Source organism: Rhododendron vialii, chromosome 3a, assembly GCF_030253575.1.
Source record: "Rhododendron vialii isolate Sample 1 chromosome 3a, ASM3025357v1".
Classification (NCBI taxonomy): Eukaryota; Viridiplantae; Streptophyta; class Magnoliopsida; order Ericales; family Ericaceae; genus Rhododendron; species Rhododendron vialii.
The window spans coordinates 34,545,008-34,563,411 of NC_080559.1; the positions used below are offsets into that span (position 1 = coordinate 34,545,008).

Below are 18,404 nucleotides of genomic sequence, written 5' to 3' on the forward strand. Positions count from 1 at the left end.
AGTCGAAGTGACTTATTTGTCCGGATACCAATCCCAAATCCACTCAACAGTCAATTGTTTTGTCTGATCAGTTACGTCAGTACATGGATGTTCTTATGGGGAGGTAACTTGGGCTAATTACTTCGAGTTGTGCTATAGCGGATCAAAAAAAAAAAAAAAAAAATACTTAGAGTTGTGCTATAAGTACCAACCGGCTGAGAGGGATTTTGTACTGACCGGCCGCGCCGGGCAACCTCTGGCCACCGGACGGCTGATTCGAGCCGTCCAAAAATTCTAAAAAAAAAAACCCGAGGGGCCCTACGCCAGAATCAATGGCATTCGAGGTGTGTAGGGTGCTTGATCCGAGCAACTTTTTTTGTGTGTATATACACGTATATACATATATACAAGAAAAGGGGTACTCGGATCAAACACCCTACACATCTCGGATGCCGTTGATTCCCACGAAGGAACCCTCGGTTTTTTTTTTAGAATTTTTGGACGGCTCGGATTGACTGTCTGGTGGCCAGAGAGGGCCTGGCGCGGCCGGTTGGTACGAAATCCCTCCCCGGCCGTCGGTACCTATATCATTTCTGAATTACTTAGGTCCGGTCGGCTAAATAAGTTAACGGTCTTACTATTGTCAGCCCACTGGACTGACGATAAACACATTAGAAGACAAGGAAAACACGTATTTCTGTGCACTTTTTACACCCTTTAATACATATTCACACGCTCACTATTGTCAGCCCATTGAGCTGATTTTAGAATTTTTCATAAGTTAATTGGCTAATTTTTTTATTTTTATTTAAAATTTTTTATTGCATTTCTTATTTTTGGTCAATTTTTTGAGAATTATTGTATCGTCATGACAAGAAAAATCTAAAAAGTAAAAAATTACGATCGAAACTTAATTTTTTTGAATAAAAACAAAATTAAATCAATAAGCCAATTTTTTTGTCTTTATTCAAAAAAATTGGATTTTGATCGTAATTTTTTACTTTTTAGATTCCTCTTGTTATGACGATGTAATAATCCCCTAAAAATTGACGAAAAACTAACCAATACGATTTTTTCTTGAATAAGGACAAAAAAATAAATCAGTTCGCTTATTTAGCCGAACGGGGCTTTACTCCATCGGTCTCAATTTACTTGTTCCAATTCTATTCTAACTGGATTAAAAAAACTAGTTAGGTCCCGTTCCGCTTTTTCCAAAAACCTTGTTTTTCAAAAAGAAGGTAATTTCAAACTCAAATATAACGAAAATGAAAAATAATTTTTCAATTTTTTTTACACCGTTTAAAAAATCTCAATGAGATCTATCAAACAAGATCCATATTGGTAGAAAAATTATTTGCGTAAACATATGATTTTTGGCCTTGAAATTTACCTTCTTTTTTAAAAAGATACTTTTTAAAAAAGTGGAATGACCTCGTATATCTTTAAAGTGGTAATGAATTTTATATCAAATATGGATCTTGTTTGATAGATCTCGATTTGTTCTATAATTCAATGTTTTTGAAATCACCTAAAATATTATAAATTACAAGATATAATTAATTGAAAAATGACACGAACTCCCAAAAATGACAAGTAAATTGTGACAGAGGGAGTATCCCTATGGTTGGCCAAGTAGTGTTGGCTAGAGATTTAGGGATTTGCTCTTTTTTATGGTCCCATGTTCGATTCTCTTAACCAGCAATTTTTTAGGTCACCTCGACACGTGTGCAAGCGTGTGAAACGATTGTGTATGGGTTAAAGGAATTAGTTTGAGATGTGTTCAAGTTGGCCCGAGACACTCTGCATTAAAAAAAAAAATTTTGTGGGAAAGCCGCTGAGAAGGTAAACGGCAATTCTAGAACGAGATGCCTACTGTTCTGGGTAAGCCCAAATGGAATCACCCCTTCAACTACTAATAAAATAGGAAAATGATACACCCACCGAGGCTCCCCCACTGCACGCATGTCGGGCCCACTCCGGCTATCGGACGGCCGATTCGAGCCGTCCAAAAATTCTAAAAAAAAAATTGAGTGGGCTCCCGCGAAAATCAACGGCATCCGACGTGTGTAGGTGCTCGATCCGAACTTCCATTTTTAAAGTCTTAGATCATCTGATTTTTGGAAGTTCAGATCGAGGACCTACATACGCCAGATGCTGTTGATTCTCGCTGAGGCCCACTTGATTTTTTTTAAAAAATTTTTGGACGGCTCGGATCGGCCGTCCGGTGGCCGGAGTGGGCCCGGCGTACGTGCGGTGGGCGATGCGGTGGGAGAGCCGCGGTGGGTGTATCATCTTCCAATAAAATAATGATAACCTACTAAATATAGTTATCATCAACAGGGCCACTTTTCTTGAAATGAGGATTTGAAAGTTTGACAAAATTATTAATTATCTATCTAAGATTAGAAGTATATTGCTTGTACGTAGTTCCTAGCTAGTCCAATTTCAGTCCAAATTACACCAGAAATTTGTTCAATGGAGAAACAGGTGGCGATCGTCGGGGCAGGGATCAGTGGCCTTCTGGCCTGCAAATACGCTCTAGAGAAAGGATTCCACCCAGTAGTCTTTGAAGCTGGAAGCAAGGTAGGTGGTGTTTGGGCACAAACAATAGAATCCACCAAACTCCAAAACAACCAACAAGCTTATCGGTTCTCTGATTTCCCATGGCCTGCTTCTGTGAAACAAGACTATCCAAACAATACCCAGGTCAAGGAGTATATTGAATCCTATGCTCAGCACTTTGGGATATTGCCTTTTATCAAGTTCAATTCAGAAGTGATTAGTATAGATTACGTTGGGGAGTCTGATGCAGAGATGAAGGCATGGGATCTGTGGGGTGGAAATGGCAAGGCATTTGGCTCTAACGGAAAATGGCATATAACAGTGCAGGAGGGTGGAAAAGGTTCCATAGAGGTATGCACCCTGGCTAGATTTGTCACCATAAATCTACTTTCTTGCTTCTTTTTGTTGTTATTTTCTGGTAAGTTGCATTCCTTTCATAGGAAATCATAATTCTTGAAAGGATTTGTTTTAGGACAACCCGGAAAATGACGTTCGAATGAAATGATGTGGTCGTAGATCGAGTTGAGTATTGATTTTCCAACAAGATGTGCATGAGAGACATCAGAATATGGACTTTCTACTATGCTCGTCCCAGCACGAATATTATACAATGAGTAAAAATTGCGTTTATTGCCCCTCGAATGCCGGAGAGTATTTACAAAATGCGTACCCAAATTTCCCTCAATTTTTTTGAAAATATCTCTATTGGCCCTTCATTCTGGAAGTATTTCAACGACTTATGTAGCAGGACTTTATTGACAGTAAGACTTTGACTGTCTATTTTCACCCAATCCATTTCCCATCTTCCATACTTTACAGTTATTCTAGTGACTTTATAATGAAAATAATCGATTGTTGCTCGATCAATTATGAAAGTCACAGATGCAGATTTGTTGTCCGGCCTAGTTAAATGAACTTCTGGCTTTGTTCCTAAGACCTGGGAATCACATTCCGTAAGGGGGCCTTTTCGCCATCATGTATGCAAGTGTCTAGGATAAAGGATACCTGCTTACTTACATCGAGAATTCTCATCATATCGACTGTTTAACTTGCTGTCGTACCTGGCTAAAAAGGGTTGGAGGGAAAACACCTAAGTTGTGCTTGGCATCTTGAATCTTTTATAGTAAACTACACTGGACGGGATTGTGAGATCCTTGTTTTGTTGTGATAGGAGTACCAAGCCGAGTTCTTGATTCTATGCGTTGGAAGATTCAGTGATTTGCCAAACGTTCCAGAGTTCCCTCAACGTCATGGCCCTGAAGTATTCCATGGTAAGGTGATGCATTCATTTGACTATTCTGCCATGGAAAATGCAGAGGCAGCTAATTTTATTAAAGGAAAGAGGGTTGCAATCATCGGTTCACAGAAATCTGCAGTGGACATAGCAGCAGAATGTGCAGATGCTAACGGTGAGCGAGAATACACTTTTGAGCTCTTTATGCAAGGGGGTATCCATCTATCAATAGCAACTTGGAAAATTTTTTAGACTGCGTCTGGATCATCAATTTGTTATTCTTTATGAAGTTCTTCACGTGCTCTTTTTAATGTTGCTAGTTAATGAGATTGCTTCTCAAAATTCCTCCTTCGCAAGCCACCTGATCATATTTTCCTCCTTTTTGTTTTTTGTTTTCAGGAACTGATTTCCCATGCACAATGATTCAGAGGAATACCCATTGGATGTTTCCGTCGGACCAAATATGGGGAGTTAATTTGGCTTACTTATACTTCAATCGCTTCGCCGAGCTACTGGTTCACAAGCCTGGTGAAACCTTTCTTCATAGTAGTTTGGCCACTCTGTGTTCTCCCTTGGTAATTTGGTAACATTGTCTCCTCCTATGTATTGCATTCGCATTGTCTTTTAGGTAATGCTATCCAAACAGTTACAAAATCTTCTATGCACAATGTTATTGAGCTGTCAGCTCTCACTCTTAAAAACAAAACCTTTCAAAGTTCAACATGGCACTCACCGCATCATCTGATATCATCTAGCTCTCCCAACTAAACTAGCATTTGTGATATTTCCATTTTTTATGTCAGATTAGATGGTACCCAAATGTAACACTATAGCATTATCGTATCTTTGGGTTTTGTTTTGGATACCATGAGTTGTATCATCTGATGGTCTTCGCATAAGACGTGTCACCTTACAAGCCAATCAACACAACATATGATGTCACATTGTGGTCACATCTGATTGGTCCATGTCTATGAAGCATGGATACTGATACTGGATATGAACATGATACGATACAGATACAGTGATACGAGAAAATCTAAAAAAACACAAGATACGAGTACAGCTAGGATATGGTTGACCAAAGAATCCAATTTTCTTATCTTTTCAGTGATTTGCTAGTGAAAAGTTTGTTTTCTTGTGTATGTTTTAAACTTGTAAATTTTTCAGAGATGGGGGGTCTCAAAATTTGTAGAGAGCTACCTCAGATGGAAGCTTCCCATGAAAAAACATGGAATGATACCAGAACACGGCTTTCTTCAAGATGTTTCTTCTTGTCGGATTCTTATGCTGCCTGATAACTTTTATGACAAAGTGGAAGAAGGAAGTATCATTTTAAAGAAACCAAAAGGCTTTCAATTCTGCAGAGACGGTTTGGTTATTGATGGAGAAAATGAGCGTCTGAAAACTGACCTCGTTATATTTGCCACTGGATTCAGAGGTGATGAGAAGCTCAAAAGTCTGTTTCATTCCCCAACCTTCCAAGATTACATTATGGGGTCACCCACTTCCGCAGTTCCTCTCTACAGGTACTTAATTTCAACAAGTTGGACTTCTAATTTTGCTATACCTTGTGAGGAACAAGATTTTTCATTTTATAACATGATCATGATATTTCCGCGGTCAACAAAGAATAACCGAATAAGCTAACTTGGGTGGAAAACATTCTCTCTTATTTTGTAGAGAGATGATTCATCCTCGAATACCAAGACTGGCTGTAATTGGATACTCGGAGAGCCTGTCGAATTTACACACGTCGGAGATAAGGTCCCAGTGGTTGGCACATTTTCTGAATGGAAGCTTTGAATTGCCAAGCATAAAGAGTATGGAGAAGGATGTGATGAGGTGGGATAAATACATGAAGCAGTATGCTGGGTGGATGTACAGAACAAACTGTATAGGTGGTCTGCATATATGGTACAATGATCAATTGTGCAGAGATATTGGATGCAAACCAAGAAGAAAGAAAGGGTTCTTTGCAGATTTGTTTCTACCATATGGACCAACAGACTATGTGGGACTCAGGGCTCAGTGATCCAAACAATGCCCACTTATTTCTGGTATATGTTTAGATCATGAATCAGTGAAGGGATTCAGCGAGGAAACAACATAATAAAAGACATTATAGATTTCGAAATTCGACATTTATGTTTATTTCATGGACAAGCAGTTGAATTTTGAGCTGCAACTGAGAGATTTATTTAGTTTGTCAAACAACTGAATCAAACTGCGCGAGTTATTAGAGATTATTAATTTGGTGCTCTTTTTCTTTGATTGGACTATTTGGTGCTCTTAGGACATTGCTTTCATGCTCGAAAAAAAGTAACACAAGACTCAATCCGCAAGTTATTATTTGTAGTTTTGAGGCATGGCTGTTTAATCACCACACAATCACGTGAAATTTAATGAAAGTGTTTAATTATGAATTTTCCAATTAAAATCGTGTTATCATTATACTTTCATAGAGTGCGTGGTTCACCTATTAGAGATAAAGTCGACTTTAAAAAGAGTACTAAAGTAAAAATTGTCATGAGTTCAACCAATCTTTCAAGTGTTAATCTAATTGTTGCAACAATATTAATTGTTGTCCATAAAAAAAGTCCACTTTTAAAAATGGTAGGAAAAAAAAGGTCCACTTCATCAAAGGAAAAAATAAGGGCCACTTTGACCTAATTTGATTGAGATTTTTTGGCGTGATTTTTTCACTTAATTTTTTTTTTATCAATTCTTATTAATTTTTGGTCAAATTTTTACCTCACATTGTTTGTTTCTACGTGAGCAATCAAAGAATTTAAAAATATTGACCAAAGATTAAAAAAAAAGAAAAAAAGGGTGAAAATGTGGTTGAATTCGGCGGGTCGTATGTACTTGGATTCTCCACGCAGAAGGAACACCACCATTCAACTCGGGAAAAAAATACTCCTATTCCTATATAGAGATAGAGAGAAGCAGAATCCGAAAGCCCTCGAATCCATCAATGGCGATCGCGGCTTCTTCGACTTCGTTTCCTCATCTTAATCACACCCTTTTCCCAAAACCCCCTTCCCTCTCTCACCATTTTTACCAATTCCGTCCCCATCGCTTTCCCTTCACAGTACGCGCTACCTCAGCGCTCGTTCTTGAACGGGTACTCTCTCTCTCTCTCTCTCTCTCTCTTGGATTTTCTTGTTAGGATTACGAAGGATTGAGTCTTGGTTCGTAAGTTTTCGATTGTGGGTGGATAGCTTTCGTGTTAATTGGGCACTGGGCAGTACTAGTACAGTACAGTTGAGGATGTTTACACTTCGGTACGAGGATAAGAATTGTTGATGCAATAATCCAACTCGTCCTTTTCTTGTTTAGGGCAACTTCCGCGTCCCACGTGATGTCATGTGAGAGAGGCCTTACAACTTACAAATAACTGTTGTATTGAAGATTTTTTCGGCATGAGGGGTATATTATAGTATCATAATGAAAAAGTTTCAGGAGGAGGGGACATGATGAACCTTATCTCTCACACAAGAGAAAGCCTAAAGCTAGAATGGTGAAGATGCATGACAAAAATATAAGCAGTACAAAATGCATGCTGGTAGAAAACGGACTCTTTTATAAGCAGTACTAGCCCTATCTAGACATGTCAGACCCTTGTTTGAATAATGGAGACGGGTGAAATCAGAGAAGAAGCTATCACCATTAGTTTAGCACAACCTCAATTTGGTATGGCATCTGTTGTGGAATTTTCTTCACAAAAGGTGTTAACAATTCGAAGCTCCATAACAGCTAGTACTTGCTTAATCTTGGGAATATCATGCTGAGAAACCAGGGAGGGGCGCGTTCACCATTTGAAAATTTTGCATTATTTAGTTCTGTTGGCACTGATAGATGATGCAAGATTTCAACATCATTCTTCTGAAAGACATTTCTTAACCTTGAAAAATTGAGCATTGATTTTCTTCTTTCAATCAATTTTAGGATATCCTCATCCTTGGACAGGGATACATATGGTGTTAATCAGGATTTCCTTTTTCAGGATTCAATCACACAGCCTCAAGTTACGTCGGAGGTCGAGTTATTTGCATGCCCAGTATGTTTTGAACTGCTAATAAGGAAAGGCCCCCCAGGTTTTAACTTGTAAGGTTTAAAATTTGAAAACGCTAAAACATACTTTTTTGGTTCAATTAGGTAAGTTTTCTTTTGGCATACATGATCTTGCTATTGTTGACTCAAAATCTGCCATACCTGCAGGCCAGCAATTTACAGGTCTGGTTTCAAATGTACGAACTGCAACAAGACTTACTCTAGCAAAAATATTTATCTTGATCTCACTGTTACTGCGGGAACTAAAGATTATATAGAATCCCAACCAGCTCGGACTGAGTTATTTCGGTATGAATGCGTGCTATCATTCATTGAATTCACTGTATGATGTAGTAATGAATTTGATGTTTTATTCATGTTTGCCCTGAACCTGATGAATTCAAGCAGTTAAATAATGAACAATTATGTTTCTGTTTAATGTTTCATAAGAATGTGTTAACAGACTCGCATTTGGATCCCAAATCAGCTTCCTATGCCTTAAAATGTGAGCAGCTTATGAGTTTTGTTCGCTTAGTAGCTCCCTCATGAATTTGACTTAACCTTGCAAATGCATCTTTAGAAGATTGAGAAGCTTATGCTTTTAATGTCAAATTTGGGTTTGTTTGATTGCTGTTCCCATGCTTTGGTTATAGATCTACACACTCCGGTCACCAAATCTTAGCTATTTGTGGACAATGATTTGTTTCCCTATATACTTCATTTTGTGTTTTTTATTTTGGTTCCTTTTTCTTTTTACTACTAGTTCTTTGGTTTTGTCGTCCAATGAGGATTCCTCGAAATGCTAGAGAGTGCTTCCTTCTTTATTTTGGTTGCCTACTTTGCGCATATTAGTGGAGACACGCGTACTTTGCGTACTTTTTAAGAGAAGAATCTTGCAGTCTGTTCTCTTTCTTCCAAGGATAGTCAATTTTCTTTCTTGTTTTCAGTTTTGGTTCTTGTGAATTGGAAAGAAACAATGAGATATGATTTATATAGGAATTGTTCATAGCTAACTTGTAGTATCTTCCACTTTCTTTAGGAGTCCGCTGGTATCATTCTTGTACGAAAGGGGCTGGCGTCAAAATTTTAACCGCAGTGGTTTTCCTGGTCCTGATGAAGAGGTAAAGCTTGCTTGCTTGGTTTTGTGATACAGAATCACAGATGCATTTCTACAGTTGAAGAAACTTTATGGAGTTCTATGTTTGAGCAAGGGAGCTAAAGTGGGGACTTGATCATCCTCATATGTTAGTATTGTTGAGTCTTTCTTGATCACAGGAAGGTCGCAAATCTAATCTATCTAGCTAAAGGAGTAATTGCCTCATTAAAGTTTAGAGAAACAAAGCTTTAGCATTTTGTTAGCTCTCTCTTGGTGAACACGCTTAATTGCGTCTGCATACTAACTGAACAACGTTCCCACAGTTGTAACTTACCCCATTCCTGAACCAGAATTACAGAAAAAGGGAAGAACGATTGAGCTACTATTTTTCTTTATGAATTTGTTGGAGAGCCTTTTCATGCATATCCCCCTTTAATACTTGTTGCAGACTTCTTGTAAGTTGTATCTTGCTCGGAGAGTCCAAGAGAATGACTGCCATAACAGTTGGGTTTGTGCTTGAAAAACTTCGTGAGAGTGCCTCGAACTTGTGCTTGAAATTTTAAGCTTGAATTGCAGAAAGAAACCTGAAGTTACCATTCGATAGCTCCTCTATTTATACTCTTTCTGATAATGTAAGTTGTTCATTATATGTCTGTATATGCATATGGTTGAGAGCTAAACTAGTTGACTCTGTGGAGGTAAACTAGTTGACTCTTTTAAGTTTATATATATCAGAGAGAGAGCACACTAAACTTGGCTCTTTGTATACCTCTGGATATTGACTTTCATAATATCAATCTGGTGGGACTACATCGCAGTGAAGCGTTGCAAACTAAATGAGATAAACACTGGAAGGTTAAAGTCTGACTAGTTATGAAATTGATGTCATCCATGCGTCATCTAATTCTAGTACTTGTGACACTACTTTTCTCCATGTCCACTGGTAACGGTTACTTGTGCTGTTGTTATTTTTACAGTTCAACATGGCTCAGGACTTCTTTAAACCTTCAGAATTAGGTATTTTAGTAGATGTTAGCTGTGGGAGTGGTTTGTTTTCTCGGAAATTTGCCAAATCTGGAACCTATTCAAAAGTTATTGCTTTGGATTTTTCTGAAAATATGCTTCGGCAATGCCATGACTTCATCAAGAATGATGACACGATTATATCTACGTAAGTTTTTCTACTTCTATCATAAGATAAAAAACGTTAATGTCTTGTCAGATGCAATCTTTAAGCTGTATTGTTCATGTATATGCTCCGTGGAATTTGCAGCAATTTTGCTCTTGTAAGAGCAGATGTTTCTAGGCTGCCCTTTGCGTCAGGTTCAATTGATGCTGTTCATGCTGGTGCAGCCTTGCATTGTTGGCCATCTCCTTCAAATGCAGTGAGTTCTTTTGCTGGATTTGTCTCTTTTTCTGAGTTCTTTTATCTGTTAGGATCAGAAATCACATCTATCTGTACTCTACATGGTTTAGGTATCGACCGTACACACCTCCCAAAAAGAAAAAATGGAAAAGGATGTGAATATAACGGAAGTAAAATACAATAGAAAAGGGACCCCATAACATGTTTCACTATTTGGCTCGCATATAGGTTCTGAACTAAGGATTTTCATCTTTGTCCGTGTATTTCTTTCAACCTTCTCATCTGCAATCACGAGTGAATGTTCTCATCACTGTATTTGCTCATATTGTGGACTCAGATCGCTGAGATAAATCGTGTAATGCGAAGTGGTGGTATCTTCGTCGGAACTACCTTTCTCCGAGTCAGTTCAACAACTCCCGAGATACTGAGGCCTTTTATTAGACAGGTGATGCCTGTTTCTATGCCAGCACTTGGTTCTAGCATTTGTTTCTCTTTAGTATAGACGTCTGAAAGTTCTTATGGTTTCTGAAGCAGGGGATGTCTCAGAGTTATAACTATTTCACGCAGGAAGAGATAGAGGATTTGTGCACAACATGTGGTCTTATCAACTACACAAGCAAAGTTCAGCAGTCATTTATCATGTTCTCTGCACAGAAGCCTTGATTTGTGGTTTTGATCCATTTGATATATACCCTTTTCTTCATCTTCTTCTTTTTATCTTTTGTACTGTTATTTATCTCTCGATTTGTTGTATATGTAAATTGTGATCATATTAGGAGTAACAATTTAGAATCAATACCTAGAATCAATTTAGTGTATGTTTAAGTGTCAGACTCATCTGTTCTCTCTCGGGGCTGGGCAAGCGGTGTTCATGAGATTTCTGGAAGTACCTCGTTTGTAATATCGGAGTTGTTTTTTTGCTGGAAATGTCTTTTTACGGATGTTAATTCATGATCAATTAACCCATTGACAATGCCGTGCATATTTTACTGTAAGTTCATACAACATGAAGTTGAAATATGCTTTACGTTTTTGGACTGAAATACGTTAGTGCACAGGCTTAAACTGATAATTGGTGTATTGCATTAATCCACAAACTTATCTATTCAAAAACTCTCTCTCTCTCTCTCTAAAGTAGAGGTTGTATTGGTATGTGGTAGAGCCCCATGTGGAAGAGGATTTTAAACTAAAACCACAACAATTGAACAGAAGAAAGTGGATGGTCTCAACCCCTTTCAGTAATCTTTTACTATTTCAGTAATCTTTTACTAATTTGCCAGCAGAGTGAGACAGATCCCCCCTCGTGCGTCTCAAACGCTGATACCTTCTGTTTGTTCCTCTCCCTTTTCCTCTCTCTCTCTCTCTCTCTCTCTCTCTCTCTCTCTCTCTCTCTCTCTCTCCCTCCTTACCCTCGTGCAGTTCTGGATCTTTGACCTTTGACTGCCCCAAAAAAATACGTATTTGAATGTAAGAGAGGGATATTTGGTCAGGAGAGAAACGTATTCACGAATTGTATTCATATTATTATGAAAACGAAAAAGTCAGGCCATTGGATTGCTTTGCACGTGAGGTTCATAACTCACAACGATAGAACAATTTGTTCAATACAATCGCAATACTAGCGGGGTTTTAAATCACGATATCGAGAAACGTAATGGTATCGGTGAATCATCATATAATCGGATCATATCGGACGACACATAAGCAAATAATAGTGTTGGAAGTCCAAAGTAAACACCTTAGTTTAAAACCACGATTTATATTAGTGTCCTCTCTCTTTATGGGAACTCTCTTATAGTCACATGGGGAGGGTGATTTTTTGCTTAAAATGGTTGTCTTTTATTGTGCTATGTGTACTTGAGTTCAGTAACTACCATTTTTTCCCTTTTTGAAATGGGAAAATTTAAGAAAGAAATTCTAGTTTTTTTTAGGCTTAATTGCAAGAACACCCCCTTAACTATCACTTTTTGGCAACTTCACCCCCTTAACTACTAAACTCCCCAACTACACCCCCTTAACTACCAAATTCGAGCAACTTCACCCCCTCCCCCATTTTCCGTTAAAAAAATGGATGGACTGAAAGAAAATGACCAACGTACCCCTAAATTTAAAAAAAATAGTTTCAATAAGTGTTGGTCGTGAGAGGGGGTTCTAGGTTTAGGTAAGGTGGTGTAGAGGGAGGAAAGAGATCTTGCAGGGAGAGGAGAAGATCTGGTGTGGAGGAGAGAGAGAGGGGGGTTATAATCCGGTGTAGAGGAGAGGAGAGGAGAGAGAGAGGGTATATAACACCCCAAAAGAGCATTTTGGTATGTTGAATTAATTTTCCATCCAACTTTGCAATTTTCCATCCAAATTCCTAACAGAAATGGACTAAAAATGGGGAGGGGGTGAAATTGCTCAAATTTGGTAGTTTAGGGGATGTAGTTGGGGAGTTTGGTAGTTAAGGGGGTGAAATTGCCAAAAAGTAATAGTTAAGGGGGTGTTCTTACAATTAAGCCTTTTTTTTATTGTGTTTTATGAAATTTAGAATTTATTGTGATTTTATTTATTGTGTTTTGTGGCACATCAAATTTATTCTATTTTCTTTAGCGGTTGTGTTTTGCAAGGAAAAAAAAAGTTTCTAAAATGGTGTTCGAGTTTTCGGGGCACATCAAATTCACCCCTTTGGTTTAGACTTGATGCACATTGCCTCCTTGACTTTTAAAAAAATTGACCACACCAGGCCCAAATCACAGGAGACATATATATATTTCGAAATTTGCCGTATATTTTTTGCAACCAGACATGTCATGTGTTTTATTGGTTACAAGTACGACGACCCAGAGATGCTGACCGGAAAAAGAACCGAGAGGAGGGATAGAAACAGTACAAGTGAAAAACAATTAATTACTCCACTACATAAGATTATAGTACAGTTAATATTCAAGATTAGGCCTTGGGTAAAGCTCAGGGTCTCCTCAAAATTAGCAAAAACAACAGCTCAACTTAATAAGGGCATTAATTTTCGAAACTAGTGCTTTAATGAGTTGTGTTTGTCTGTCAAATGGTATGGACAAAAGTGCATTAAAATTTTTAATCACAGTTTTTTCATTCACTAGTGGAGTGGTTGTTGAATGTTTCCCATTTTTGATTCCCCTAAACCGGGCTTCCTCGTTAGTGTTCTTCTTTTTCTCGTCACTTCCAGCTGATCTCCACAAATAAAGATCGATGCAGAGAGAAAAAAATTGAATCCCAATAATGCAGAATTTATACTGTTTGATTTTGGATCCTCCTCTCTTTTGTCCCAGTACTTTGAATTCTCTCTATTAATTTTCTCCTCCAAGAAGAATTGGAAACAAGCCAATTATGGTCTTATAAGATGATGCCATAGAATGCTGGTGTCAATGATAGCATGAGGAAAGTGTTTTTTTTTTGTTTTTATAAATATAAATCGAATGTTCGGGCTAGCTTTGCGCGCACCTCGTCAAATTTCGGGACCCTAAAGTTAACGACCGGACAAATCCTTATGAGGGCAAACACATATTAGCAGCTTTCTCATATTCTCAATTGGGATTGACAGTACTATGAGGATAGTGTTTGGTTCGCTAGAATGATTTTGGAAAGTACTCCGTAATAGAATGGTCAGTAATTCCTTGGCGTTCCATTAAATTGGGGCTGATCCTTCCATTGGTCTTACACTGCCTAGATATTAAAGGATGTTCTTAATTCTTTGTTCCTTCTTGTTCTTGATCCTTGAAGCATATATAGGATTGAAGTCAGGAATGAAAAATTTTTTCGGTTCCAATTTTTGTTGGAATGAACCCTGCATAGTACGAAATTGTTGTACACTAATAGGCTTGGGTATTTTTGAAAATTAAATTTTTTTTTTGAAGAGTTTTCACTATATCTTCAAGACGATCAAATTCTCAACGCTTTTATAGCCAGTGACGGATTTACTAAGAGACATGTGGGGTACATGACTCAAAAACGAAAAGATTCGACTAAGACCTCTTGAAGAGATGTCTCAAGCGTTGACCACTAAGCATAATTACTAGTGCTAATTTTTTTGATCAAAATAACTGGATCTAATTAGTTACCATAAGATTGGAGATCGAAATTGTAGCTACTGATTCTTTGGTAATCGGTTTACTACATATTTTGGTGTGATAACCAAGTGGGCATGTACTCCCAAGTTATATATAGATGCTTTGAGAAGTCAAATCTCACCTACATTAACCTTAATTTCCTCAGTAATTATAGTATATATATATTTTTAGACAAATATTCACAGTTCAACTTGTTCAGAAAACAAAAACTTTTGACATTTCAACTTGGATCCAAACGAAACACAATTTAGGTCACCAACTGTAACTTCTTTTTTTCCCCTTTTTAGTATACTAGTCAAATTACGTTGCCAGAGTTAATTAGCAAGGAAATAGATCCTCTCCCATCCAAAGATTCGGGCTGGACGAGACAGTCCATGTATGGACCGTACATTTTTGCAATGAATGATTGAGATTTGTTGAAATTTTTTTTCATGAAAGAGTTTTTGAACAAATTCAAACTATTGATTATACCAATGGACAGTTCGGATATGGATTGTCTCGTCCAATCTAAACCATTGGACCGGAGAGGATCTAAACCCGAGTTAATACTATGTACAATATTCTTAATTCCAGATCAAATTGAAGATATATATTCTTGCATGATAGGAAAATCAAGCTTGCCAATGAGATGGATACAAAACATTGGTTTCTAAGAACATTTTGAATTTGAAAATTTATTTATTTGTTTTAGGGAAACGGGTTCCAAGAATAGGTAATTGGCTGTGAGCACAAAAAAGGGGAGTTAGGCCAAAGAGATGACGAGTAATTGTATATTTTTAAAAAAAAAAGTGAGAGAAAAGTAGGGTTTTGGAGACACGGGAACAGCGCCCACGTTCTCCTCGATCATCTCTCTCTCTCTCTCTCTCTCTCTCTCTCTCTCTCTCTCTCTCTCTCCAAGTATATAAATGTACATCTACTAGTAAGCCAAACCTCTTGACAAAATGCATGTAGTGTATCTGCCCAAGGAATAAATATATACCCCTTCCTCTCTTGTGAACCTCCATAAATACTCTTAAAAACCCTTTTACTCTCTCTCTCTCTCTCTCTCTCTCTCTCTGGTCATGGTATGTCTCCTCTCTGCCTCCCTCTCTAACAGAATTCTTTCTCTATTTGTAATGATAGAAATTCATTCTTACAGAACTCTTACACAGAATTTTCGAGTAGAATTACGTAATTGTAGCATTTTCAAAATTATAGCTAGGCCACCTTGAAGGGACTTAATTTCGCTCTCAATTTGCAAAAACAAGACTTTACCGAATAAGTAGAGTATAGAAGAACAAAAACCGGCGAGATCGATGGACATGATTTTATAATGTTAGGTGTCACTAACGCGTTCCATGAAATCATGTTCATCCTTGCACTTTCTGTAGCCTATATTCTGTGATCAATTCCGGTGTCTGTTAAAGTTGCTAGCCAATTCCGGTGTTTGTACGTAATTTTGTTTTCTTTTATAACATCAATTCGATACTCCATATGTTTCCATAATTTTGTTCAAATTAATTCACATTCTCATCAATGGGTTTTTGGCTTTCTGATGGAATATTCATATAGGGAAATCAGAAGCCAGCATGGTTGGAAGCCCTGTACATGCAGAAGTTCTTCATTTCATGCCCAATTCACGAGAACTCGAAGAAGAATGAGAAAAACGTATTCTGCTTGGACTGTTGCACAAGTATTTGCCCTCACTGCGTGCCCTCCCATCGATTTCACAGGCTCGTTCAAGTTCGTCGTTACGTATATCACGATGTCGTCCGGTTGGAAGACTTAGAGAAAATTATAGACTGCTCCAATGTGCAGGTGCTGTAAAAAACAATTAGCTAGTTTACTTACGTGATATATTCATTTAAATTGGGATGAATTTACTTAATATAGTTTTTAAGTATTTTTACTAATTAACTGCTGCAGGCTTATACTATCAATAGTGCCAAGGTGGTATTCATAAAGAAGAGACCACAAAACAGGCAGTTTAAAGGGTCTGGAAATTATTGCACTTCTTGTGATAGAAGCCTCCAAGAACCTTACATCCATTGCTCTCTAGGCTGCAAGGTAATAACCACATTTTAATTTTAATTTCAGCATTTATACGATCATTCACCCTAAATTAATAGTATTCCTTATCAAGTGTAAAGTAATTAAGAGCATAAAACCAAATTATCGTAAGGGTTTTCTCAATAAAACTACGCTAATCTTATTTCTTGATCAAGCAAGAGTCTGCAAGACATACTATCTTAAGTGCAGTACGTTGTTGAATTCTGCAATATTCTGATGTTCATAGTTCAAAATAATGCTTATCTTTAAGAAGCTGGTCTATGAAAAGAATTTTGATTTCTTTTAAAAAATGGAATTCAAAAATAGGGTTTATATATAAATAAAGAAAAACAAGCTACTGAGCTCAACTCGGTTTGGCATGCATGTTAAACGCTCAAACGAGCTAGATTAAATCGTCCAATAAACATGCTTCAACATATTATGAACAATAATAATCTTTAATTAACTTTATCAAATATAGTAGTAGTTATTCTTTTTTCTGGCCGGGTACTTCGGAAATTCAATACTAGTAGTTATTCAATATTGATTGTAAAAACAATGTACCTATAATTTGATGTTATTTTGACAAATAGGTGGACTTTTTGGTGAAGCACTACAAGGACCTATCACCATACATAAGACCATGCCACACATTGCAACTAAGCGCGGACTTCTTTGTCCCACAAGAAATGGGAGATGATGAAATGACCAACGAGACCCCTCACTCCACAATTGTCGACGGCACCGAGTACGAACCCATGTGCTGGTCTTCTGGTTCTTCGGGGTCTGAGACCATGAGTGTCGGGTGCACCACCAGCTTCGTTCGAAAGAAGAGAAGTGGTTTGTATCTCTGTGGAAGATCAGCTACTAAGGTTTCAGCTGAGGAAGAAGACATGGCCACTTGCATTAGTAGAAGGAAAAGCATTCCTCATAGGTCTCCTTTGTGTTAACCAAATTAACTGATGAGCTAGCCCTACCCTTTTTTTTTACCACAAGAAAAAATTACACCAACTCTATGATGTGCACATGTTTATGTGCACAAAATGCTAATCTAAATGCGTCTGAAATCGTTCCGTGATCAGGTTCACGTGCATTGAAAGATTCTGAATGCGTCCGCGTCTGAATCTGAATCTGTACACATAACTATATATGTGTATGCAACGTTAATTAGAGAATAATAATCCTTCATTGGTCGAATATTCGTAAGAAAACGATTGAAATGTCGCATTACCATTGGACAGTCATAAAGAGGGGCCCACCACTGTCAAATGAGGTGGAGCCACCTCAGTCTGGATAGAAATTCGATCGATCGATCCAAGTGAAGTAACATGACTCTTTTTACCATTTTGTTTTTCTGTTTTAATTTTTACCGACTTTAGCGTTCTCTCTCTCTCTCTCTCTCTCTCTCTCTCTCTCTCCGAGGCTGTTTGTCTTTGGTTTTTGATTAATTAGGCTTGGTCGGAGGAGAGGCTTTGTCTTAATGGCATTCACGTGGTTCCCAACTCCGAGTCATTGGTTTCGTACATCGATCTTTCCAAATTGTGTTTGTTTTTCTTGTTTTTTTATACACTGGCCGGTCTGGTCTACTATTAGTTCAAGAAGAAAGCATTAATTAGAGAGCCATCTCTCGTTGTATTGAAATCTTCATGATCATCTTCTTCTTTCCAAAAAAACTGTCGGTGGCAAGAATTAATTAGAACGTACGCCCCATTGGGGACAACTATATATAAGTTTCTAACAACAATTGATATCGTTACGAAAATCGAACCGAAAAACGAAACCGGACTAAACTATGAATGAGTTGGTTTTGGTTCTAGAGGTAAACGGTACACAAATGATCGGAGCCATTCAATTTTTTTAAAACATCTATTTAAGAGTTCTTGTAAAAAAATCAACTCACTCGGATATCAGTAAGGGCTTGATCGGTTTATTTAGTTGATTTTTGTCAAATTTTACAAGATAAAACTAAATAAACCAATTAAGCTCTTACTGATATCC

At 37.6% G+C, this 18,404-nt stretch overlaps 3 protein-coding genes across 6 annotated transcripts; all 3 read left to right on the forward strand.

Moving 5' to 3' along the window:
- Positions 1 to 2,327: 2,327 nt before the first annotated feature.
- Positions 2,328 to 6,047, forward strand: LOC131320300 (probable flavin-containing monooxygenase 1). Its single transcript, XM_058350963.1, has 5 exons — positions 2,328 to 2,892; positions 3,713 to 3,950; positions 4,175 to 4,350; positions 4,946 to 5,304; positions 5,459 to 6,047. Exons 1-5 carry the CDS (start codon positions 2,455 to 2,457, stop codon positions 5,808 to 5,810), a joined length of 1,563 nt encoding a protein of 520 aa, XP_058206946.1. The 5' UTR covers positions 2,328 to 2,454; the 3' UTR covers positions 5,811 to 6,047.
- Positions 6,048 to 6,644: 597 nt separating this feature from the next.
- On the forward strand, positions 6,645 to 11,266 carry LOC131320301 (uncharacterized methyltransferase At2g41040, chloroplastic). Of its 4 annotated transcripts, none has more exons than XM_058350965.1 (8): positions 6,645 to 6,902; positions 7,785 to 7,885; positions 8,000 to 8,140; positions 8,871 to 8,952; positions 9,905 to 10,098; positions 10,201 to 10,312; positions 10,631 to 10,738; positions 10,825 to 11,266. In XM_058350965.1, the coding sequence occupies exons 1-8, from the start codon at positions 6,753 to 6,755 to the stop codon at positions 10,954 to 10,956; spliced, it is 1,020 nt and encodes a 339-aa protein (XP_058206948.1). In that variant the 5' UTR covers positions 6,645 to 6,752; the 3' UTR covers positions 10,957 to 11,266. The 4 variants fall into 4 exon arrangements, with proteins under 4 accessions (XP_058206948.1, XP_058206947.1, XP_058206950.1 ...); XM_058350964.1 differs by having other exon boundaries at positions 6,658 to 6,890; positions 7,770 to 7,885; XM_058350967.1 differs by having other exon boundaries at positions 6,660 to 6,902; positions 10,828 to 11,266.
- Positions 11,267 to 13,082: 1,816 nt separating this feature from the next.
- On the forward strand, positions 13,083 to 17,453 carry LOC131321361 (protein RGF1 INDUCIBLE TRANSCRIPTION FACTOR 1). Its single transcript, XM_058352346.1, has 5 exons — positions 13,083 to 13,232; positions 15,749 to 15,802; positions 15,930 to 16,175; positions 16,284 to 16,424; positions 17,000 to 17,453. The coding sequence occupies exons 1-5, from the start codon at positions 13,083 to 13,085 to the stop codon at positions 17,354 to 17,356; spliced, it is 948 nt and encodes a 315-aa protein (XP_058208329.1). The 3' UTR covers positions 17,357 to 17,453.
- Positions 17,454 to 18,404: the final 951 nt, after the last annotated feature.